Here is a 25,908-nt window from a genome sequence, read left to right as displayed (position 1 = left end):
TGGCTGGCAATATTCACCCTGCAATCTTAAAAACGAATGTTTGAAACATACTCTATGCAAGGAAAAAGCCCTCATCGATTTCATCGATTATACAGCTAAAAAGCATATATTTGCTTAATATCCGAATTCTCATGACTCCAAATGTAACACACTCCACATTTTAGACATTAATGACTATTGCTTCCTAGGCAAGCAAGCAAAGCAGGAAGAATATCAAGGATATTCCTAGGCCATCTGAAAACTACCAACAAACACCATCTTTTCTCTTATTTGTTTAATAACTGCTGTCACTCTTTTTGTAAGCAGCAATCAGAAGATGTCAAACAAATTCTGCCTTTGCTGTGAGTTACTGATAGATGCCTCTGCTTGTTTTTATTAAAAACAAAACAAAACAAAACAAAAATGTTCCCTCCAGTAATTACCAACTCTGGCGAGGTGGGGGCACTGCTGGATGTTCCGCAGCCTCTGGGCAAGCAGAGAAGCCGGGAGAAAACCACAGAGCAAATGTGAATGCCGGAACACATTTTTCTTTGGCTCCCTTGGGGATCCTGTGACTCTGGGTCTTGGATTCCCTTAAAGGGAAAAGCAGGAGTGTGCGTGGGGGCAGGGTGGGATCGTGTTTATCAGTCACAACAGTTCATCTGGGCTGAGCTCCAGGTAGTCTGCATGTCTAAATTTGATGAAATATAGGCGCCACCAGGTAACAGTAGTGGTCACGGAGCTTGCCAGAAACCTGTAACTCAAAACTAAAAAATGAAATTAAAAGACTACTTAGGCAGGCAATTTCTTTCTTCGGGATGCAATAATTGCCAACTACAAAGTGGAAAGAACAGACAATGCTCTGTGTGTTTTTAAGGCTTCTTCTTAATGTAACGCAACATCTGGGCCAGAAAAATATACACAAATCTTTTCCAACTTGCATTTCAATATGGAACTGGGATGTGTCAGCAGGCCTGCCCTCCCTTCCTCCTTTTCCTGCCACATTCTGGACAGTTGGGCCTGTGTCAGGATGGGAGGCTGGAGAGGTCTTGGGTGTATCCGGAGGGCAGGTACATGGGGCAGTGGTGAGAGAGCAACATCCTGACCCTGTCCTGTCAATAAACCTTAACCCCTACCCTCGGGGTCCCGAGCTGCCTCTTCCCTGTCTAGCCTCTTCTGTAATTGGTCTAAAAATGACTCCTCATTTAAAAGTACCTTTGTGTAAACACCCCACAGGAACTGACAGTCTTCAGAAATAGCACTCAGTTCTAGTTTTTAAGAAGTACAAGAAAAGTCTTTCATTATGGTGAGACTCTGGAAGAAAAAAAAACCTGATTTCAACTGCTGTGCGAAACAATACTCATGGCTTCTTTAGCTTTCTCAGCAGGTGACATCAATTTTGACGTTTAAGGCTGTTTACAATGAAACGTTAAATCTTTTGATTAAGTTATTTGAGAGTAAAGATGGAGAAGTGATCTTCCCGCCAGAGCCAGACTGCTTTTCTCCTAAGCACCCCACAGAGGTGAAGTCCCACGGCTCACTCCGTTCCATGAGGCCTCTCTAGAAATTCTAAAAAGGATCTGTGTCCTTCTTACCTACACATGAAGATGCAAACAAACAAAAAACCGAAATGGGGAGTTGATAAGATCTGTACTAAAAGTTTATGTTATTGATGCTTGAAACAGGGTCTCGAGTAGCCCAGGCTACGCGTAGACTTTCAGTGTAGCTGAAGGTGACCTTGAACTTCAGATCTGCTGGCTTCCATCTCCTAAGTACCTGCACTACGGGTAGGCGCACCACCCATGGTTTATGTGGGGTTGGGGAGCGCACCCAGGGCTTTGTGCAATGCTGAGCAAGCACTCAGCACACAGAGCTACGTCTCCAAGCCCCTGCTGCTGCTGCTGTTTTAATTTTTACTTGGTATATAAGTGTATATGTGTATGTTTGATGTTTGGTGTGTGTGTGTGTGTGTGTGTGCTCATGCACGCATTGTGATGTGGGTGTGGATGTGGAGGTCAGAGGATAACTCCCAGGGGTCAGTTCTCTGCTTCCTCCAAGAGTTGTGGGGATCGAACTCAGGTCATCAGGCTGTGAGGCAAGCACTTTTACCCACTGAGCCATCTTGCCAGCCCTGTTGTTTTTAAGTAACAGATCAATTCAGTCTTGCAGACAAGAACAAAATACATTTTCATAGTTTGTGGCTTTATAAGTGTGTGTGTGTGTGTGTGTGTGTGTGTGTGTGTATAAATTTATATCAACATAATTTTTTGACTCCCTGGAAGCAATTCTCAGAGCCACTAAATTATTACTTTCCCACTGACAAAACAGGAAAGCCATTTGTTGTCAATTTTACAAAAGGCAACCAGACCTCAATTTTGCAAATCTCAGGTTCTCTTCTGATTGAGTATAGGCTAATTTCTGCCATTTAAAATGATTTATTTAAACAGCTCAAATTAAATAATTCTCTCTGTGGTGATTTTCGTTGTTATTGCTGAGGTACTGGGGACTGCACATGCTGCAAGCATTTAGCCCTGGCTGAGTCCCCCGAGCTTTTTTTTTTCTTTCTTTCTTTCTTTTTTTTAGAGGAGGGTCTCACTCAGTTGCTTGTCCTAGTCTTGAACTCACACTGTAGCCCATGCAGGCTGTAAATTTGTGATCCTCCTACTTCAGCCTCCCAGGAAACTGGCATTATGGTCCTCTATCACCAAGCCGGCTGTGCTGGCTAGTTTTATGTCAACTTGATACAGGGTAGAGACATATCTGGGAAGGGAGGATTTTGGTTGAGAAAATGCAGAGGCAGTGGATTTCTGTTGAGTTCGAAGCCAGCCTGGTCTACAAAGCAGGACAGGACAGCCAAGGCGACACAGAGAAACCCTGTCTTGAAAAACAAAACAAAACAAAAACATAACAAAACACAAAAGAGAAAGAAAGCTGAACAGGAGCTCCACAAGAAGACCAACAGAGCCAACTAACCAGGGCCCAGAGGGGCTTGCTGAGACTAAAGCACTAACCAAGGACCATGCATGGACTGGACATAGGCCAGACGCAGCCGATGGGCAGCTCAGCCTTCATCTGTGTCCTCTAATAATGGAAGCAGGGGCTGTCTCTGACATGGACTCTGCTGCCTGCTTTTTGATCACTTCCCCCTGGCGGGACTGCCTTGCCAGGCCACAGGGGAAGAGGACATGCTCAGTCCTGATGCAATTTGAAGAGCTGGGGTGGGTGGGAAGAGGGGGGCTCCCCTTTTCTGAGGAATAGAGGAGCAGGAATGGGGGAGAAGGTAGGAGGGTGAGACTGGGAGGAGAAGAGGGATGCGGCTACAACCAGGATGTAAAGTGAATAAACAAATTTTAAAAAGAGAAAGAAAAAGAAAGCAGGCTGAGCAAGCCACGAGGAGCAAGCCAGTAAGCAGCAGCCATCCACAGTCCCTGTGTCAGTTCCTGCCTTTAGGTTCCTCCCCAACCTGTTTTCAGTTATGGTGCTTCATGGAAAAGTAACCAAGGCTCCTGGCTCTCTGGTAATACATTACCAAGTGTGGATAACATAAAAGAAAGGCCCCTTTGCTAGCCTGTTTTCTCCATAGAACACTGTGGTTCAGAAGTGTCCCTTGCAGGTCCACGTGTTAAGGGCACGGTCATCAGCCTGTGGTGCTACTGGGATGTAGTAGAGCCTATTAGATGTGGGGGCCTTGTGGAAAGATGTTTGGTTATTGAGGGTATGTGCTTAAATGAGATATTGGGACTTGTGTGTAAGAGCATACTAAGAAAAATGCCTATTAGACATGTAAAAATAGCTTAGTTAGGAACCCTACTGCACCCAAGGCTGCACCTCATCACCAGAACCCAGTGGCGTCACTCACTCAAGATAACCAGACACAGTCCTAGCACCCCATGACGCCACTGTACAGTGTATAAGCGGAGACCAAGAGCAATGCTCTGCTCTGCACATCTGGAGAGATGCCACCTTGATTTGCCCAGCAGCGCAGTCTCCCCCAGGATCCTGACCTTCAGTTAGGAGACTACTGTTAGAGCCTGAACCTGACCTTCAGCTAAGATACACTGCACAGGTGAACAGCCTTGGGGAGATAGACTTAGGACTGTCATTAGGAATTTACAGTGTGGGGATTGGGGATTTAGCTCAGTGGTAGAGCACTTGCTTAGCAAGCGCAAGGCCCTGGGTTTGGTCCTCAGCTCTGGAAAAAAAAATTTTTAGTGTGAACCTTCTATGATGACCCTCAGCATAATAAGATATAACTTTTGTTAAACTATGTGTATCTACCTTCTTGCCTGAGATACTGTGGTAGTTTGAATGAGAATGCCCCTCCCCGATAGTCTATTAATATATTTGAATGTTTAGTCTGCAGTTCAAGGAACTGTTTGGGCAGGATTAGGAGGTGTGGCCTTGTTGGAGGCATAGCATTGTGAGCGAGCTCTGAAGTCCCCCCTCCCCCCTTCGTGACTGTTGTCTCAACATATAGGCTCTCAACTACTGCTCTAGCACCACGGCTGCCTTTCTGCCTGATGCCATGTTTCCGGTCATCATGGTAATGGACTCACACTGAAGAGCTCTTGTGCTCCCTCACCCTTGCCCCAAGGCCCCCAGGGTACACGATGTCACCATTTTAGGACTTTGACATAGTGTTCCTCTAACTTGAATAATCTTGTTCTTCATTGCCATCATCCTTAGGGTATTCCCGAATGTGACCTCTGATGCTGTAAGAGCCCAGTAGGTGGCCTATCTGTCTCTGGGACCCACATTCACGTGAGTGCCCGAGCACAGCCCTTACCACACGGACTACCTTGCCCTCGCCTTCCCACTTGGAACCTTCCACTAGACGGCAAACTCCCGGGGCATAAGGGATGTGACTGTCTATCTCTGCAGGAAGGGCTTGAGGACTTGACACTTCCATCACATCAGAAGTGGTTAAAACCCAGAGAGTTATTTACCTAGACCCCTGTCACTGGGTACAGGAAAAAGACTGAAAACTTAGATCAAGGGTACTCCACAAGAGTGATAAAAACCAGGGTAAAATGAAAAGGACAGAACCTATCTAAGAACAATGGTCCTGTCCACTTTTACAGCTTCTTATTTGTTTATTTACTTACTTACCTTTGTGGAGCTGAGGACTGAACCCAGAGACAAACACTAAACAATTGCTCAACCACTGAGCTACACCCCCGGCCCCACCTCTTCTACAGATGAAGGCAAGAGCCCGCAAGGTCAGAGAAAACAGGAGAGGGACCACAGGGTGAGAGGTGAGGTTTCTCAGAGAGCAACTCATATCACCACAACTCCAGATGTAAGAGAAAGTAAAGCTAAGATGGCAAGTGGAACTGTTTAAATCACAGAAGTCAGCTGGGCAGTTGTGCTAATTCCAGCACTCGGGAGGCAGAGGCAGTTGGATCTCTTGAGTTCACGGTCAGCCTGGTCTACAGAGTGAGTTCCAGGACAGCCATGGCTACACAGAGAAACCCTGTCTCCAAAACCAAAACAAAACTAATAAACAGAGCCACAGAAGTCGCCAGATCTCAAAAGACACAAAGTAGGACTACTGCCCTTTTACCACGCAGATCAAAGCCAAGGGACTCAGTCTCAGAAGAGGGTGAAACAGGCAGTCTTGACTAGAGAGTGCCAAGACAGCCAGACATGGGGCACATGATGGGGGAAGGGGAGCTCCCCAGGCCCGCTTGGACTGTTTTCTAGATATACGCGTTTAGAGATAAATTTAAATAATTGCGCTAAGGCTGGGTCTGAAGAGCAGGCAGGTGTGTGTCTACTGCAGTCAGGGCCTAGTTCCTTCCCCAGTACTTCAAAAACAAACATAAGAAGTTTAAAAGATATTTGTAAACAAATAATACCTTAATTTAAAAAAAAATTATGCATTTGGGTGCTTATCCTGAATGTGTCTGTGTAGCACACGCATGCACTGCCCATGGAGGTCAGTAGAAGGCACGGGATTCCCTGGAACTGGAGTTACAAACCTTGGGAGCTGCCACGCAAGCCCTGGGAATCGAGTATGGTCCTCTGGAAGAGCAGCCAGTGCTCTTAACTGTTTGGCCATCTCTTCAGTCCACAAAAGCCCCAATTTTCAAAAGTAAGTGGCAAGCACTCACAGTCACCATAGGCAATACTTTCCAGCTTGTTGGGGGGGGGGGGGCATAGCCATATTTTAGTTGGGAAGATGACTGCTTAGTGTAAATGAGAACCTGGGTTCAACTCCCCCATCACACAAAACAAAACAGCCAACTACCAACAAATGTGAATCATTGGGGGCATCCTAAAATAATCAAAATGGAATATGATATGTTAAGTGTGAACCATGTTGTGGTTTGTTTGTAGTTTCAGTTTTAGTTGAGCTAAGGATTGACCCCCATGGCCTTATGTATGCTAGAAAAGTACTTTACTGCTGAGATACACTCTCATCCTTGTAAACACGTTGTTGTAAACATATTTACAAGTCAGGAAAACATGCTGCATAGCCATGTCCCCCTCCCTTGGTCAGCCTCTGAGGCCGAGTGGCCACTTCCTCTTTCATAGTTTTCATTCTCACACATGCGGTCTCTTTCGCAGGTACATGTGTCTCTTCTGCTCCTCATACGGGGAGGGGGGTGGGGGAGTGGAGGGGGGAGTGGAGGGGGGAGTGGAGGGGGGAGTGGGGGGAGAGCGGGGCTGCCACACATCAGCTCCTTCACATCTCTCCCTTCTGCTCTCAGAACTGCTCCTCACCTCCGGCTCTAACATGTCATTCTTTGTCTTTGACCGATGAGGCTTCTTCTGCCTGGCTCCTCGCGCTCTCATCTCTTCAGACTCTTGGGAGTTGTCACCTCTCCCTTCACATTTTCTAGCTCCTGACTTGGGGTCCTAATTTGAAGCGTTGCGCTTTAGGAAATCTGTTAAGGTAGTTGAGGAGACAATTGGGGCAGATGCATGAACGAGGGGCACTGGGGAGACCAGGTGGCCAGCCCTGGGTTCCCAGGCTTCTGTGGCAGGAGGGGGTAGGCTTGAACTAAAGGTTAGGGCCAGTGAAGCCTCTGCCAGAGGCCCAGTCCTGCTGCTCAACAGCCGGGGTGCCCACGCGGGGGTGGCCTGGATAGGCTCCGAGAGTTGCCAGTTGGACATCCTGACCTAGACAATAATTAGGTCACGTTCAAGGTCCGCTGCACACAACAAGAAAGGCATTTTCAAACAAGGCTAAATCTCACCCTCACAGATTTTACTCCTAAATTTTCTGGATGTGTGGACACCCTAAGCACTGAAAGGCAAACCCAACCAGGTCCTGAAAATGGTGACCCACAGAACCCTCAACTGCATGCTCTTTCATGTGCCTTTTGGAAATGACCCAGGTATTTGGTGAACACAGAGGATCGAGTAGGTAAACTTGATGAGCCTCTGCACTGGGAAGGAATTTAAGATCAAGGTCAGGAGTGATTAATATACACGCAGGAAGTCATCAACGTTGAAGCAATATGAATCTCATTAAATCTTCAATAGCTTCCTATTGCCTCAAGGAACAGAGTGGTACTCTAATGATTAAAGCAGCAACATTAAAGTAGAAAACAGCATTAGAAAATTAATCTGGCCCTTATAAAAGGAGCTACCATCAAGCAGTAACCACCAAGCCTCCTTCCAAGAGGCCCCTTAGCTGTGAATTTTCTTTAACACACTCGTCCTCTCCTCCCTGGTTGGAAGGCTTGGCTGAAAACTAACTGGTGATGGGGCCACCTGAGGCCCTTCTTCTCCTTCTTTAACCTAGTTAACAGACCAAGCCGCGGGCTGCTGCTACCTCGCTGTCGGCCTCCAGTGCTCACTGGCCCATGCAGCGTCCTCCTGCTGTGGTCTGCACTGTCTTTTCGGATTGCAGTACCCTCCGTCATCCCGGACAGCTGCTATGCACAGAGCATGGGGGAGAGGGAACGAGAGGATGACAGGGAGGAGTTGCGTGTGAGATGTCAGTTCTTGGAGAGGTTAGCACTGCACAACATCAGCCAGTTCAAAAGGACTCTGGCCAGGTGTCCCCTCACTGCTCACCCCACTTCTGCCTGCTCTCAGGAAAAGCACAATCTTACTGCAGACAGGATATGTGAGGCCCCAAAGGCAGAAGTATCACAGGCTGAACTGGGGGAAAAACTGAGCTTTTATACAAACTCTATACGTAAGAGGTAAAGTTAATTATCCTAAGGTAACACTTCAATGATTGATCAGCTTTCTCTTGTGTACGTAGGAAAAAGCCTTCCTTCCTTCCTTCCTTCCTTCCTTTCTTTCTTTCTTACTTTCTTTCTTTCTTTCTTTCTTTCTGAGAGGGGAAGGTTGTTTCTCTACATCAGTGGTTCTCAACCTTCCTAAGGCTGCGACCCTTTAATACAATTCCTCATGTTGTAGTGACCCCCCAACCATAAAACTGTTTTTATAACTATACTTTTGCTACTGTTATGTATGAGTCATAATATAAATATCTGATATGTGACACATGCACGCACTCCCAAAGGAGTCACAACCCACAGGTTTAGACCTGCCGTTCTACATATTCCTGGAACTCATTATGTAGACCAGGCTGGCCTCAACCTCAAACTCACAGAGACCCAGCTGCCTCTGTCTCCCAAGGGCTGGAATTAAAGAGGAGCGCCACCATTCCAAGCTCCGTACGAGCAATCTTTAAAGGCCATAGCACCTATCCACAGCTTCCATAAAGACAAGAAGCAAGTTTAGAAATGACCACTGGTGTGTAGGAGGGAGACCTAAGACTCAGAAAGCTCTCAAATTACAGGGTTCCCAGGCCCCTCCAAAGGTTACATAAGCAGTGAGCAATTGCTGGGGAAAGGAGACCCTCCCCTGGAGATGCCCACCTCTCAGGCAGGATGCTCCAGAGACCACTGTCTTCCAGGATGGGTTAGGCCATTCATTAGGTGTTTTTGAGCCACTTGGGCTCCTGTAGGTACCCCGATAAGCTCACTGGCTCACAAAGCTGGGCTTGACTGGAACTGCTCCTTTGTTCTGTCACTAGTGTCCTACCATAGATGAATAGAAGTTTCACATCTCCCCTCAGGAGGGAAGAAAAAAATAAATCACACAACATAATGTGGAAGTAATCACTTCAGAAATTCTTACTCTTACGCGTCAAGATGGCTCCGTGGGTAGCCTTACCAGGTCTGCTGACCTGAATTCAAACCCCGGGACCCACATGGTAGAAGGAAAATACTGACTCCTGCAATTTGCCCTCTGACCTCTCCATGTGCTCTATGGTGTACATGCCCTTACACACACAGCCATACATGCACACGCAGAAAGAAATGTTCAAAAAGTAAAAGGAAGAAAGAAATGTCTACTCTATCTAAATGGTGAGGATTTATTTGTTGTTTTTGTTTTTGAAACAGGGTCTCATGTAGCCCAGGCTGGCATCACACTTGCTATGTAGCTGAGAAAAACCTTGACCATCTGATCCTCTTGCCTCTGGCTCCCCTGTACTGAGATCACATGTGTAGGCCAGCTCACCAGTCTCTGTGCTAGGGATCAGCTTTGTGTATGTATGGTACATGAGCACTCTACTAACTGAGCGTCCCTAGCTGGCCCAGCCATGCTTTCTCAAACACTTTCAGTCCAGGAAGGCAGGTGACCATTCACCACCATTTAAAAAATAAACTCACAGAGATGAGTGTGTGTGTGTGTGTGTGTGTGTGTGTGTGTGTGTGTGTGTGTGTGTGTGTATTTAGCATCCCAATATATAACTAGCATAACTAGGAAGCTGCAGTATTAGGGCTCACACCTAAGTAGCCTGATTTGAGATCCAACTTGTCTAGCTTTTATTTATAGTCTGCCTCCCTCCTACTTCGTGTGTGTGTGTGTGTGTGTGTGTGTGTGTGTGTGAGAGAGAGAGAGAGAGAGAGAGAGAGAGAGAGAGAGAGAGAGAGAGAGAGAGAGAGAGAGATTGATTGGAGATTAAATCCATGGCCTCAGACATGTTAGGTTAAATGCTCTACCACTGAGCTACACATACAATCCGTAGACCTCATATTATTTTATAAGCAGAAACTATAGTGGAAAGTACCTTCAACCCTAGAAAGAAAAGCCCTGCTCTTCCTCACTCACTGTCTCGGGGGTGGGGTGGGGTGGGACAGGGTGGCGAGTTAGGCTCCCTCTCCAGTTCCTAAGGCCTCCCCTCTGTTCTGTCTTCCCCTCGGTCAGGTCTGTTCTTTCTAGGAGGCCTCCTGGTTCCTGGCTCTCCAGTGGTCCAGCCTCCTTACAATAAATTTTCTTCCTTTCCCTGCTTCTACATATGGCCGTTCTCTGTTTCAGAAACAAAGCAAGAGCTGCAGGGATGGCTCGGCGGTTAAGAGCACTGATTGCTCTTGCAGAGGACCCAGGTTCCATTCCAAGCACCCACGTGGCAGCTCCCACCTGTCTGGAAATCTAGCCCCAGACAATGTGTTGCCCTCAGTGGTCTCAACGGGCACTGAATACATGCAGTACACAGATAGACAGTCAAGCAAACACCCAATCACACAAAACTGAACTCACTAAAGCAAGGGCTGGGAAGACAGTCCTGTTAGTAAAAGTGTCTGCTGTACCACTGTGAAAACCTGAATTCAGATCCCGGCACCTACATCAAAATTTAGGCACAGTGGTGCATTTGTCATCCTAGCCCTGGGGATGCAAATCCCTGCAGCATACAAACTACTCATCTTAGGCAAACTGTCACACTCCAAGTTTAGTGAGAGACCCTGTCTCAAAAATTAAGGTGAAGAGCAATCGAGGAAGGCAGTGGACATCAACCTCTGGCTTCCACAAGCAAGTGCACACAAGTATATGTGGCCACACATACAGATGCACACACTCAGGTGAAAACACACACACATACACACACAAACACACACACACACACACACACAAACACACACACACACACACACACACACACACACACACACACACACACAGCCAGTGCTGGTGGTATATACCTGTAATCCAGCACCTAGGACACAAGAGAGTCACAAGTTCAAGACCAGTCTAGGCTCAGTAGTGAAAGCCTGCCTCAAAAACAAACAAAAGATGTGCCCACAGAAAGATATATAAATGCCCTAAGCACTGTTATTCATCTTTGCTAGAAAGCAGAAATAACACAAACATCCATCAGCAAGCAAAGGGATGAATAAAACATAATCTTCCTATATAATCTAATAAACACATTCTACATTCAGAAATACATATAATTCAGTAATATAAAAGGTTAGGCTCTGGCAAACACCTGAAGACATCACGCTAAGTGTAAGAGGCCAATCAGACAGGACTATATGACATAATTCCAAGAACAGGAAATGGCTCAGTGGTAAGTGCTTTTCTGGCACACAGAGGCCTGGACTTGATCCCCAGCATTTCACTAACTAGGCATGGTGACTCACACTTGCAATCCTCAACTTTGGGAGGCAGGCACAGGAAGGTTAGAAGATTAGAAGTTCGAGGTCATCTTCAGCTACATGTTGAGTCTGGGGCCAGCCAGGGCCACCTGAGAGCCTAGCAAGGAGAAACAAAGGGTAGTGGTAGACAGTTGAGTGCTAGAGGGGACAGGCAAGCCAAGAACTGACTGCCATTGCTGACAAAAATATAGATTGTGTTGAGGGTCATACAACTTGGTGCACATATTAAAAACCACTGCATCATATCCCTTAAATAGGTGAATGGCAATGGTTGTCAATTACATCTCAAGAAAAATCTGTTTTTACCAAAAGGATGTCTCCCTGACAACTTACCACCACCACCACCACCACCACCACCACCACCACCACCAAAAAAGAGTCCACAGCTATCTACAATGACTAGCAGTCATGAGTTTCTTTTCTTTCTATAAATTTGCACCTCGCCTCTGTCTACCTCTTCCTGGCCATAGTCACGCACTTCTCCCTGTTCAGCTGCCCCCAATCTTCCTTCTAAGAAATCTCCTCTGGACTTGGCCCTCCATAGCTGACAATTCCTTCTTTGCTGCTCTGGCAGCTCCTTTTGCTCCCTCGGCCTCGTCAGGAAGCCACCATGCACTGTTGTCCTACAGACTGCCAAGGCCTTCTCCAATACACTCAGAGTCCTTGAACCGCAGATTAAAATGGAGACACCCTCCGGTTTCCCAGCCCACAATCGCAGTGGTCCCCACTGCCTATCGGGATGACCCGAGTTGGCCATCAGTTTCCCAGGACCAAATCCTGACCCGTCTTCACCCATGAATCCTCGACACAAATCCTCTGTTCTGAATCCGTTCTGTCTCTGTGTGCAGGAGGTGTTTCCCATCTCCCTGCCTCGACGCCTTCGGAATGCTCTCCTTCCCTGACGCTGACCGCTTTCTTCATCCCTCAGCACCTAGTTCAACTCTCACCTCTGTGAAGTAACGACTCCACCCCCCTTGCCTTGCCCTGCCTGTCCCAGGAGCACAAGAGCATCATGGTGTGCTGTCGGACATGAGGCTAAGAGACGTGTTCTGTCAGTCAAACTCACAACCGCTCGGCAGAGTCCACAGCCACCTCCTTGAAGCCACCCCGGTCACCCTTCTCTCTCCATGCCCACACTCTCGGACGTTGCTGGGAATTCTCATCTTTGGACACCCCACCCCGCCAAGACAGGGCCTCTCTATAGAGCCCTGGCTGTCCCAGAATTTACTAAGTAGACCAGCCCAGACGCCAACTCATAGAAATCCACCTGCCTCCACCTTCCAGGAGTGCACCACTACGACCAGCTTGGATATTCTCTTTTCTTCTTCAAACTATCAGCTTCTCCGGCTTCCAGGTTATTCAATCTAACACTAAAAGACACAGGAGGCAGGCACAGTGGCGCACACCTGTAACCCCAGCACTTGGGGAGGCAGAGGCAGGAGGATTACTGTGTCTACCAAAAAAAAAAAAAAAGACAGGTATTTAAACATAACATTTTTTTTTTGGTTTATTTAGTTTTTGTTTCTCGAGATAGGGTTTCTTTGTGTAGCCCTGGCTAGCCTGGACTCTTTGTAGACCAGGCTGGTCTCGAACTCTCAGCGATCTGCCTGCCTCCGCCTCCTGAATAGTGGGATTAAAGGTGTGCGCCACAACGCTCAGCAGTTGCCAGTTTCTTACACTACTTCCCAATTCTTCACTTCATTTCATCTGTAATCTCTAAAACAATGAAAAGAAATAAATGTAAGTCAATAAAGACAAGGGGCTTCCTCAGTTCCCCGTGTTATCTATTCCATTTACTATTTCCTGCAACCCTCAGAGGACAGGAGTGCACCTGTCTGTCTTCCCCACTTCTCAGGGACGCGCCTCAGCTCGGCCCAGCTCACAATCACATCCCACTCAGGTGGTCCTCAAGCCCCACCTCACCTCCCCTCCGGCACCCCCAGCTCTTCTTCAGCCTGCCTGCCACGTCAATCCAGCAGCTCTCCCGGGATTTTAGACAAGGAGTTCCATCTCTCCTCCTGCCCTGACAAAGCTTTCTTCGTGCTGGCAGCTCAGACCCAGGCTCGCCGCCGCCGCCACCCGTGACACCAGCTCTTGAGTCTCAACCCAATGGTCCGCTGTGCCAGTTGCTGTGTCTTCTGCGGCCATAACTGACTGACATGTCTGAATCCCTCATGGACTGAGAACTGAGGACCACAACCATATATTTCAAGTTCAGGACACTGTTACTAGCGTCCCCACTACCTAGGGTCCTTTTGTGTTCCCACAACATTTGGGCCAAACCTTTTCCCTCTCCTCATTAACATGTGCTTTGTGGCCAGAAATATAGTTATAATTTTTTGTTGTTGTTTTTAGAGCTATTAAGACCTCTATTGACATGAGTTATCATGTCTTATCCTATTTCATAGGTATCTGGGATTTTTTTTCCTCCTTGGTTGATGTTTTGTACGTATTTATGAAAATAAAAATAAAGGTGATCTTAAATCCAAAGCATCAAATTTAGCTACTAAATCAAGCTTACCAATTATACATTATGAATTTCAATAACCTTATTGTATCTACTTGTCAACTTCTTAAGTCTCCAGTGTAACTGTGGTTTTTTTTTTAATCTATTTTTCCTTTTATTTCTAATGGCTCTTGCCTCGTGTATCTCAACACATTATTTGATTCATTATTAATAACTTTATTGTAGCGCCATTAACCAGTCACTTTCCATTCACTCATTCAAAAAAAAATTCTTCGCTGAATCTTACATGTCACACACTATTCCGGGTGCCTGACATACGTCAGAGAACAAAAGAAGCACAAATCCTTGTAGCTCTCACATTCTGCTGGGGGAGCCGGGCACCAGTCAGCCTGACAAGGCACTAAGAAGTGCAGGGCGCCGTGTGCGAGGCCGGCCAGGGCCTTCTAAGGATCCGGCTTTTACTCTGAGGGCTTTAAGCAAAAGAATGGCATGATCTGATTTGCATTTTTATAAGATCAGTCAGCCTGCTATGCTCACAATGAGACATAGAGGGCAAGGACGCAGACAGAGAATAAGTAAGCCTGAGTCCAAGGGAGACATGACATCCGCTAAAATCCGGTGGTAGCAGCGGAAGAGAAAGAAAAAAAAATAGTTTGATTTCTGGCTGCATCTTTTTTATTTATTGTGTTTGGTTTTGTGTGTTTGGTTTTGTGGTTATTGGGGGGTTTTTTGTTTGTTTGTTTTTTAAGGCGGGGTTTCTCTGCTGACTGCAGGATGGAAGTACCATTCAGTCTATAAAACCCAGCCCATAGACAGCACCACCTGCCAAAACTAAATTAAAGGCCTAATCCATCCGAGTCCATACAGCTGTGGGAAAGTCTCAAAATGTGCTAACCTTGCTTTTTAGCTTCTATACTTCCACTTCTGGCTACCTGTTCTTTTTAATTGAAATATGTCAATTCAGAATATGTTTTTGTGTGTGTCTGTGTGTGTGTGTATGTGTGTGTGTGTGCTTAAATGCTTACCCCAAGAAAAGCTCGGGGCTACAATGGAATCCTGAACACCCAGTGTAGTTGCTGGCTGGCTAATAAAATAAAGATGTTCTATTGGCTTAAACCCATGTCTCAGCAGTCTTCTCTAGTGAACACCCCACAAGAGTAACAGCCCTGGCTGTCCTGGAACTTGGTTTCTAGACCAGGCTAGCCCGGAACTCACAGGGATCCACCTGCCTCTGCTTCTCCACTGCTTGGTCTAGATATATCTTCATGGTAGGTCCAACAAACTTTATTCATTTGTTTAGATTTTTAAGAGACAGGGTAGCATTGGCTATCCTGGAACTCACTTTGTAGACCAGGCTGGCCTCAAACTCATAGATCCACCTGCCTCTGCCTCCCAAATTTTGGGATTAAGGGTATGAGCTACAAAAAAAAAAAAAAAAAGAAAGAAAGAAAGAAAAATCTGCCCAGTGTTAATACTGCTGCCCTGCTTTCCCTATGGATTCTTCTCTGTGAACCAATTTCACCTTCTAGCTCAGTTCTGGAAACATGGTAAAGGTGGGATGTCAGCTGTGATACAAAGCAATATGATTTGTGATAAAAGTAACTGTGCTGGCCTCTTTATGCCAACTTAACACAAGCTACCACCATATGAGGGGGGAGCCTCAATTGGGAAAATGCCTCCAGAGGATAGTGCTGTACAAGTCGGGCATGGTGGTGCACTCCTTTAATCCCAGCACTTGGGAGGCAGAGGTAGCTGGATATCTGAGTTCAAATCCAGCCTGGTCTACAGAGTGAGTTCCAAGACAGCCAGGGTTACACAGAGAAACTCTGACTCAAAAAGCCAAAGTCGGGGGTGGGGGTTTGGGGTGGGGTGCGGTGGGGAGTTTGTGCTGTAGGAAAGCCTGTAGAGCATTTTCTTAATTAGTGACTGATGGGAAGGCCCAGCCCATTGTGTGTGTGTGTGTGTGTGTGTGTGTGTGTGTGTGTGTGTGTGTGTGTGTGGTCCCCCACAGGTAGTTCTGGATTCTATAAGAAAGCAGAGCAGGCCCAGCAAGCCAGTAAACAACATCCTTCCATGGCCTCTGTATCAGCTCCTGTCTCCAGGTTCCTGCCCTGCATGAGTTTCTGCTCTGACTTCTTTCTTTCTTTTTTTTTTTTCTTTTTTGGAGATAGGATTTCTCTGTGTAGCCTTGGCTATCCTTGAACTCACATCCATCTGCCTGCCTCTGCTTCCCCAAGTGCTGAGATTACAGACATGCGCCACCATGGCCTGCTTGCCCTGACTTCCTTTGATGATGATCAGCAACGTGGACACATAAGCCAAATCAACTGCAGTAAGTTCTCCATTCATCTAGAATACAGGAGATCCTGTCTAAAATCAAAACAGCCCCTTCTATCATACAGCGTAACTGCTGTAGGAATTCCTTCTGCATTAAGCAACCAGGCAAACATGTGGACCAACCAGTCGTGAGCCTTAAGAGAAAACAAATTAACCTCCTAGACAAGAGACTCTCTTAAAAAAACAAACAAACAAACAAACAAACAAACAAAAAACCAAACCCTCCCCAGCCAAGGCTACACAGAGAAACCCTGTCTCAGAAAACAACAACAACAATAAAACAAAAATTCTGTTACGTTTAAAACTGTGGATTTGTTTGTTTGTTGTGTGTTTGTTTTTGTTTTTTCAAGACATGGTTTCTCTGTGCAGCCTTGGCCGTCCTGGATTCACTTTGTACACAAGGCTAGCCTCAAACTCACAGAGATCTCCCTGCCTCTGCTGTTAATGCATGAACCACCATGCCCTGCTTGAATCTTGGGTCTTTTTTTTTCCTGATTTTTCCTCTTGTAGTGCTGGGGATGGAACTCCAAACCAGGGCCTCATGGGTACTAACCAAGAGCTTAACCACTGAGCGACATTCCCAGACTCTAGGTGCATCTTTCAGAGGTGCACAGTCTAAAGAATCTGCAATGAAGCAATGTGCCTAGGACACGCTTTAAAATCATAGCATTTGGGGAAGGGCATGTGGCTGCGGCAGAGGAGAAATGAGCGTCTCTGAACATACAGTTTATGACTAGATGAGGCACATGCAGAGTTCAACGCTCTGTTCTCTCTTTTGTGTGCCTGAAATTTCTCAAAATTAAGAACATTTCAAACACTAGATAATAAAATCTAATCTTCACGTGAAGTTGTTTTCAATGTAGAAAACCATTCAAGTGACTATCTGCAAACATATAAGGATGGACTCATCTCTGCCAAAATATCTAAAACATGTAACAGTACATTTTGGATGCCTTGGAGAATATGGGCATTTCATAAAAACTGAGTGTTCTACTTCACAGAACTGTGAACAGCGTATGCCATTTTCTGGATGCATTATAAACGTGGACACAAACACACACATATATGAGTATCTGTTTTCACAGAAGGGGTCTGCATTAAGCTAAAGTGTGCTGGTGAGGTGGCTGAAGCCACCAAAGCTGATGACTTGAGTTTGCTCTCCGAAACCTAGATAATGGAAGAGCTCCCACAAGTTCTATGACCTTTGTATGCACACCTTGTCATCCGATTGTGCACACACTTACACAATAAGTAGACCAACACGTGTAATTTTTTTAAAAAATAAACTGTCCTACAACTTGCTTTTTCCAAACACCATTCCATGTCAATGCCAACCTTTTTCACACATCCTTAGATACACACAAATATGGTGGTGTCTGACTTCACAAAAGGAGATTGTAGTAAGTTAAGCTTGGCTGGTGAGATGGCTCGGGAGGCATTTAATAAGTGCTGGGTACTGCTATAAAAATACTTCCTAAAACCGTTCCTATGTTTCTGGCAACTCAAGTCGTTGGTGCTCCTTTTCCCTCGTCCTTAACCCTATTTCTGAGTTCCTTCCAGCCGAGAATCTGAACCTAGCACTAATTCAACAAAGATTCACCGCAAACGCATCTGTTTCGAATGTCCCAGACATCGTACGTTCTCTTAAGTCATTATGAGAGTAATCGCATTTTACAAGATTACAAGATTAGCATGTCTCAAAAAGACATGCTAATACATTAGCTCTAAACCTAGTATCCAGGCGCATTTCACAGTCGTCGCTGGTATATATGTCTAACACTAACGACACAAGTAAAGTAGGGGAGGAAAACTTCAGGTAATGACCGGCAAATCTCGAGAAATAACCACTCAGCGACAAGGTCCAAGTAAGGAGTGGACAAACATGTGTCTGTGTTTCTGCAGCGTGCAAATGTGTATCGTGTGCGTGGGTCTGACTGAACGTACGCACGTGCGCACCATGTCCACGTACTAATGTGCCTCTGGGTGCGCAGCCCTGGAGCGGTCGTATTCCGCTCGCTTACCTCCACGGACGAACAGGTGGACGCCGACGGGCGCCGCCATGTTGGCACCGGTCACGTGGTCAGGAGAATTCCGCCCACCGGCGTAGCGGCACCACCCAAGCCCGGAGGCGCCGGAGCAGGCGGAAGCGAGTGCGAGTGCGCGTGCGCGCGAGAGACTGACAGCTGTACCCTGGGCTTGGGAAAGGCTCCGACGCCGAGGCCAGCAGCTCCACCAGCGGCCAGCTCGCTCCCTTCACAAGAGGGGGGCTCTCGATGTGACCTCCTGCGCCCATCTGGCATGGAAGAAAATTGTCAGGTAAAAGTGGCCTCCAGTATTTATAGCATCAACGTTTTGGTGCATAAAAACGTGAAGTTGGGAGGAGGAAAAGGACACAATTTAGTGTGCAACGTAGCACTTTCACCGTCTTCCACTCTGTCACATTATTTCTCGGCACCTAGTTGAAAGGTAGAATTTGGATCAAAGTGATCAGAATCTGAATTACTCAACAGAGACCCCAGGATAGGACAGCTAGGACACCTGTGTACCCCAAGTTGATATTTCAGGGAATTTCTCTTTCCCTTATGAGACTTCCTGCTTGGCAGTATCAACTGTTGTTATTCCTAAACTAGACATTGAAAAGCTGACCCCTGTCAGTGGGCACAGCCGACAGATGAGCCCTATGGAAAGCCCAGCGGATTGATGTATCTTCGATGATACTGTTGCCCGTTTTCACCCTAGTTCTGCTATGGGTTCCAGTCGGTAGCCTCCTGTGCCCAACGCAGAACATAATACCCCAAGGTGTGTATGATGAAGGAGCCCAAACTGTAGTGTAGCAATCAAGACCAATAAGGATTCCTTGCAAATGGATGTCTTCTAATTGATTTTTAAGACTCTACATGCTCTACCAGCATGGTGGTGCATACTTTTAATCCTAGCACTCAGGAGGCAGAACCCAGAGCATCTCTGTGAATTCAAGGCCAGCCTGGTCTACATAGTGAGTTCCAGAACAATCAGAGCTACATGATAGACCCTTTCTCAAGACAAAACAAAACAACAAACAAACAAACCGCCAGCAACAAAAAACAAGAGTTCACACAGTCGATGAAAAGTTAGACCACCTCAGCACACAACAGTCCCTAATTCCAGATCTCCTTGCCTTTAAGTGGAGTCACATGCTCCTTTCATCATAAACCTCAAATGTGAGAGCACTTAAAATCCAGGCTTGTTCTTTTTGTTTGAGAATTATGTACATACATACAAACAGACATATAATGTGTTTGGATCAAATCCACCCTCTGCCACCTTCCATGAGCTTCCCTCTCATGAGAAAATTCCCTGAGCCTTGGGGTAAGGAAATATATATATATAGATATATGTGTGTGTATATGTCTGTGTATATATGTGTGTGTGTGTGTATATATGTGTGTGTATGTATATATGTGTGTGTATGTATGTATATATGTGTGTGTATGTATATGTGTGTGTATGTATGTATATATGTGTGTGTGTGTATGTATATGTGTGTGTGTGTGTGTGTGTGTGTATGTGCATCCCATTTAGGGGTGAGCACAATCTTTTATTCTTGCATATTGACTAGCTGTAAGTCTTTATATTAATCTCCATCTACTGCAAAGCAGTCTCCCATGCATTATGTGCAAATGTATGAGTATAAAGGTAAGAACTTGGGGGGCAGCTTAGTACCTTGTCCATTCAGCAGAGTAACAGCATATTCTCCCCTAGAGTCTGTCACCTACACAGCCATGCCCGGCATAGTTACCAGTACTATACATGAGTTGTGTCTTGTGGAGTGGCCCTTAAATCCAACGAGAAAGTGATGAGTTGCTCCCATAACACTCACTGTTGCACCAGTAGGTGTGCCTTCAGCTGAGTAAGCCTGTTGATTACTTTCCTTCCTCAGGAGCATGCAACACACCTTCCAGCACTATGAACGAAACATATTCTTGCAGGTTCCTTTAAGCTTCATTGCTCACAGATTCGGATCACTACTGGGGAGAGGACTTCTGAATGTGGCGTGTTTGTCCTCTGTGAAACTGAAACCCCACCTGAGAGTATCAAAGGAACCCGACAGTTGAGCACTGAGCTAGTGAACCACGAGAAGGTGTAAATTCAAATATCTGGAACAGAGGATGTGCATTGGGAGTTGGTCTGGTGCTGTGTATGCGAATGCTAATTACCAACCCCCAAGATCTCAGGCACATCTATTGTTGTTGTGTAAGCCTTGTTCCTCCTAATTTAAAGTTGATTGGTTAATAAAAACGCTGAAGCCTGTGACTGGGTAGAAGAGAAGTGGGCGGGGCTTAGGCTCCCGGGCCTGGGGTCTGCGAGGGACTATGAGTTGGGAGGAAAGAAAGAAGAAGCAGAAGATGAGGCAGGAGGAGGGGAAGCCAGAGAGAAGGAAGTCACCGCGGGGCGGTATGGACCGTGAGCACACACCGTCAGGACTGACTGATGGAACAGGAGCGGCCCAGACAGGAAGGATTAAGGCAAGTAAAATGGAGTGTGTAGCTGGGATACAGCAACATAGCTTAGCGAGTTGATGTCTGCCCAGTTCTAGTGATTTAAGCTTACAAAATAAATTATAGTCTCTCTGTGTTAATTATTTGGGAACTAGCTGGGGTAGAGAAGCCTTCAAGAGTCTAATATCAGGGACTGGAGAGATGGCTCAGAGGTTAAGAGCACTGACTACACTTCCAGAGGTCCTGAGTTCAATTCCCAGCAACCACATGGAGGTTCACAACCATCTATAATGTGATATGATGCCCCCTTCTGGCCTACAGGTGTACATGCAGATAGAGCACTGTATATATAATAATAAATAAATATTTTTTTAAAAAAACAGCACTGTCTGTGCTTCCAAAGATCCTGAGTTCAATTCCCAGCAACCACACAGTGGCTCATAACCAATTATAATGAGATCTGGTGCCCTCTTCTGGTGTGTAGGCATAGGCATGCATGCAAGCAGAACACTGTACACATAATAAATAATAAATAAATAAATAAATAATTTTTTTTAAAAGTCTAATATCCCCCTTCTATAACAGATGTGTTCATGCAATATAGCTCAGCCAGCCCTTGGGAAACAAATGCATGCTTTATGGTATAATCCTATAGAGGAGTCCACAGCATGTTCAGTATGGAGGGTTTAGAGGTACAGCTCAGTCTGCACAGTGCTCACCTAGTCCTGGGTTCAGTCCCCAGCACACTACATGAATGGGTCATAATTGTAAATGCCTCAATCCTAACATGCAGGAGGTAGTGACAGGAAGGTCAGAAGTCCCACACCAAGGAGTTAGGGTAGATATGATCACAATACATTGTTTGTATGCATGTACATATGTATGTATGTATGTATGTACGTACTTTAAAGCTCAAGATCATCTTTAGCTACATGGCAAGTTCAAGGGTGAATACATGAGATCTTGTCTTAAAAAGAAAGAAAGAAAGATGAAAGGGAAAAAAGTACATCAGGGCAGTGGGTATCTAGAAATGAACTAAATGGGGACTTGCCTGTGTGAACTTGTTCATTCACTAAACTTCTCTCTCTCTCTCTGGCTTTTTTTTTTTTTAAGACAGGGTTTCTCTGTGTAGCCTTGGCTGTCCTGGACTCACTTTGTAGACCAGGCAGACCTCGAAATTAGTGATCCACCTGCCTCTGCCTCCCGAGTGCTGGGATTACAGGCGTGTGCCACCGCACCTGGCTGAGAGAAAGGTTTTTACTGAGAGTTTCCTTCCAAGACAGTTTTACAGAGACAGGATGCAGAGAGAACAAACTAGACACGAGTGAAGAATGAGCCAGAGAATAAGAAGCCAGGAGATCAAAACACATTTCCAGAATTGGTTTGAGGCCAGGCAGAGCAATTCAGTCAGAAGTTGAGACAAGCTTGGAGAGGAGTTTAGGCCCAGAACAGCTGAGTTGAACCAGCCAGCAAGAGTTCAGAAAGAGCTAGAAAGGCTTGGGAATGGCGCTCATCTCATATCCTCATCAAAGAAAATAAACATGACATTTATAGTTGAAATTTTTATTTCAAAACCATATTTCAGGAAATAAAGGATAACCTCTCTTACAGTGTATGCCTATACCAGTGCGTTTGTGTATAAAGGCCAGAGGTGGACTCCAGGGGCCTTCCTCTGTGGTGCTCCTTTTTTATTTTATTATTTATTTATTTATTTATTTATTTATTTATTTTGAGACAAGGTCTATCACTAAACCCAGAGCTTACTATTTTGTTTATACTGGCTGGTCAGCAAGCCCCTGGATCAACCTGTCTCCACCCCTGCTCCCAGCTGCCTCCACACCAAGCTTTTTATGCTTTACCAAACTCAGGTCCTCATGCATATACAGCAAACATTCCTACCCACTGAGCCATTTCCAAAGATTACCTGTTACTACCTCCATTTTCATTCTTTGGTATCAAAATGATTATTTATATATTAACTTGTTTGGTGAATTTTTTTACTTGATCCTAAAAAGTTAAGTGTGTGTGTATGTGTGTGTGTGTGTGTGTGTGTGTGTGTGTGTGTGTGTACATATGTGTATCAGGGGCTGGGGAAGCCAAGCCATGTGACTAGGGGAGCAGGCCTGGAGCAAGAGCGAGGTCAAAGTGTGTCCAAACCTCACAAATCTCATCAAGAGACAGGCAAGAGCAGGATTCCTCCCTCCCTACCCCGGGCCTGCATGTCCCAGCGCACATAGCCTTTCAGTCTCCACTCTGCCACCCTTTAGGAGGTCACACAGCCTGGATAGCCAGACTACAGGTTAAACTTTCTCCTTATAAGGTCATGTCCAGCAAGCACCTGGAATTCTCCTCCGTGCAAACAAGGCATTCCCAGCACCTTAGCCCTGACCTCCAAAGGCCTCTACCCGTTTCCCAAAGGTTTAAGTAGCCTTTGTTCCCCCTAGTAAGTGCGGTGCTCAGTGAAGCCTGCCTCTTGAGAAGTCGGTTTCTTGTTTCTGTTTTACCTGCCGCCTGAGGTCTTCAGCACCCCCTGGCCCTGTCCTACCTAGCTCTCCCTCTCAGGCCACTCACTGGTCAGGATCTCAGGTGATCACCGGGCAGTTAAGGGAGGAGGAGTGGAGTGATAACAGTGTGTGTGTGTGTGTGTGTGTGTGTGTGTGTGTGTGTGTGTGTGTGGTGTTCATCCTAAAGACACCAGAAGAGGGCATGGCACACACATATACATACACTGCTAGATTAGCAGGCAGTTTGTACCTGAGGTGTATACTTAGGGCCCAACTTAGGTCTTCTGGAAGAGCAGCAAGCAGAGCCCTAACTGCCAAGCCATTTCTGCAGATCCATTCTACCATGACCTTGAAAATGCTTCTTTCTCAGCATCTCAGCATGAGGGTGGGTGGCTGCAGATCCCTGGAACTTGCTCCGCAGCTAGTCTAGCAAAATGTTGAGCTCCAGATAGGATAAAAGACCATGGACATGTAGTATAAAAACACATGACGTGGACCTCTGGCATTCACACACACATGCATGTGCATACATACATATAAACCGCAACCTTTGTTTCAATGCCTGCCTCCGGTCCCTGCCCCTGAGTTCCTGCCCCTGCCCCGACTTCTCCTCGTGGTGTACTACAGCTGCAAGCTGAAATGGACCTTTCCACCCCACATTTTTGGCTATGGTGATTAGCATAGCAATACAAAGCAAACTAGGACAAGATTTACAGAAGCACTGTCACATATGGACACACTGTAAAGCTGACACAGTGAACTAAATACAGTGGAACTAATAATACTGGGTACTGAGATGGTCCCCGGTCAGCTGGGACCTGCTCAGCCTCCTGGGGCTTCTTGCGTAGATCTAGGTGCCTTTCTTCCCTCTTTCTGACCCTGCTTTGGAGCCTTGCCCTCTGAATTGCCCCCTGAAAACTCAGCTCTCTGATTTGATTTCAGGTTAATTTCTTAACCTTTACTCTGTGGCTTGAGAGGACCATTTCCAATCCTACCCTTTAATTTGTCCAATTTTAGGATGAGGAAATGCTTTATTTATTTACACGTTTTAAGCCAAATGAGCATTTCTTCCCATGAACTAGAAGTGATGGGATAAACATAATCTTTGTGCATTACAGAGTCCCATCTTAGTACTGGCTGGACGCCCCACCCCCCAAAGGCTAAGGTTCAGCACTGAGCAATTACATTCAGGCAGGTGGTCTCTGGGACACTCTTAACAAACTTGTAGGCAGAATGTCATGTGTCCTCTACCAGCTATTTGAGATAATCATGTGTATGTTACCGAGTCATCCAGACATACTTACAGAGAAAACAGGATAATTCCTCACGTTTCCTAAGGAAAGCAATGCCATGTGTGAGGCAGTTGTGAAGTGGGTTTCTCTTTGTTGTATGTGCTTGTCCTGCAGGACCAAGACCGAGTGCCGGGACAAGAGAGGAGAGGAGTTGTAGTGACACACCTGCCCTCCTCATTTTTCACAACGTTGTCTCAGGCCTAGAATTTCTATGCAAACGAAAACCCAGGAACCGGTTCTACTTGAGCAACCCCTACAGTGGAGTGCAGAGCGTTTAAGACTCTAGACAGTTATAGTCAGGAGAGCAGCATGTTGTTTGCTGCCTTCTCTTGAACGTTCTTTAGAAAAAGAAGACCAGAACGGAACCAGACGGGGTGTCTTAGTCAGTGTTCCATTGCTGTGAAGAGACACCATGACCATGGCAACTCTAATAAAGGAAAGCGTTTAGTTGGGGCTGTTTACAGTTTCAGTGGTTTAGTCCATTATCATCATGGCGGAAAACATGGCAGTGTGCAGGCAGACATGGTGCTGGAGAAGGAGCTGAGAGTTAGTCTACATCTGGATCAGCAGGCAGCAGAAGGGACTGTCTGTGTCACTGGAAATAGCTTGAGCATAGGAAACCTCAAACCTCACCCCCATAGTGACACACTCCCTCCAACAAGGCCACACCTCCTAATAGTGCCGTTCCCCATGGGTCAAGCATTTCCACACATGAGTCTATGAGGGACCATTCCTATTCAAAGGACCACACAGGTCATTTAACCAAACCATTGTCCTGAAGGAGTTGGTGGCAGACACGCTAAGAGCAGTGTTCCCTTCTTGCTGGTTCAAGACATCAGCTTGGAAATATGGGGAACTGTAAGAGGTGACTGGGTGTCAGTGCTAGCAATACTGCCATCTTTGATCAGGGTTGCCTGCGGAACTATATTACACTAGAGACAAGGCTTTCCTAACCCTCCCCATCTCTTGAGACTGCTGAGGTTTACGCAGCACTGTGCCTTAGCTAGAGCTGGGGGGGTGTACCTCAGATGGTGAGGTGCTTGCCTAGCATGCAAGAAGTCCTGGGTTCATAAAACCGGCCACGTGCCTGGCGTGGTGGCTCACGCCTTTAACCCCAGCACTCAGGAGGCAGAGGCAGGTGATCGCTGTGAGTTCGAGGCCAGCCTGGTCTACAGAGTGAGTCCAGGACAGCCAAGGCTACACAGAGAGACCCTGTCTCGAAAAAACAAATAAATAAAAACAACAACAACAACAACCGGCCACATTGGTTCAGGTCTATAATCCTAACATGGCAGGAGGGCCTGAAAATCAAGGTTAGTCTCTGCTGCATAGCAAGTTCAAGGCCAGCCTGGGCTACCTGAGATCCTGTCTCAGACTGACAAAAACCTATGCATTTGTCCAATGAAATCTAAATAAGAATATGGACAATTAGAGTATGTCATA

At 46.1% G+C, this 25,908-nt stretch overlaps 1 protein-coding gene and 1 long non-coding RNA gene across 4 annotated transcripts in view; one reads left to right on the top strand and one right to left on the bottom strand.

Annotated features, from left to right (window-relative positions):
- Positions 1-18,310, bottom strand: part of METAP1D (methionyl aminopeptidase type 1D, mitochondrial) — a 66,457-nt gene extending 48,147 nt beyond the window's left edge. For all 3 annotated transcript variants that reach the window (XR_014782648.1, XM_084799478.1, XM_084799479.1), the window contains exon 1: positions 18,213-18,310. Coding sequence is in view for 2 of the 3 variants with exons in the window: in XM_084799478.1 (XP_084655604.1) it covers positions 18,213-18,252 (40 nt within the window). In the remaining variant the exon portion in view is untranslated. The remainder of the gene's footprint in view (positions 1-18,212) is intronic.
- LOC311607601 overlaps positions 1-25,908 on the top strand; it is a 311,851-nt gene that overhangs the window by 238,855 nt on the left and 47,088 nt on the right. The gene's annotated exons all lie outside the window — the stretch shown is intronic.

This window comes from Acomys minous, assembly GCF_964271855.1.
Source record: "Acomys minous genome assembly, chromosome: 10".
Lineage (NCBI taxonomy): Eukaryota > Metazoa > Chordata > Mammalia > Rodentia > Muridae > Acomys > Acomys minous.
The sequence above is the reverse complement of the archived record's forward strand: the minus strand, read 5'-3'. Positions and strand labels throughout refer to the sequence as shown.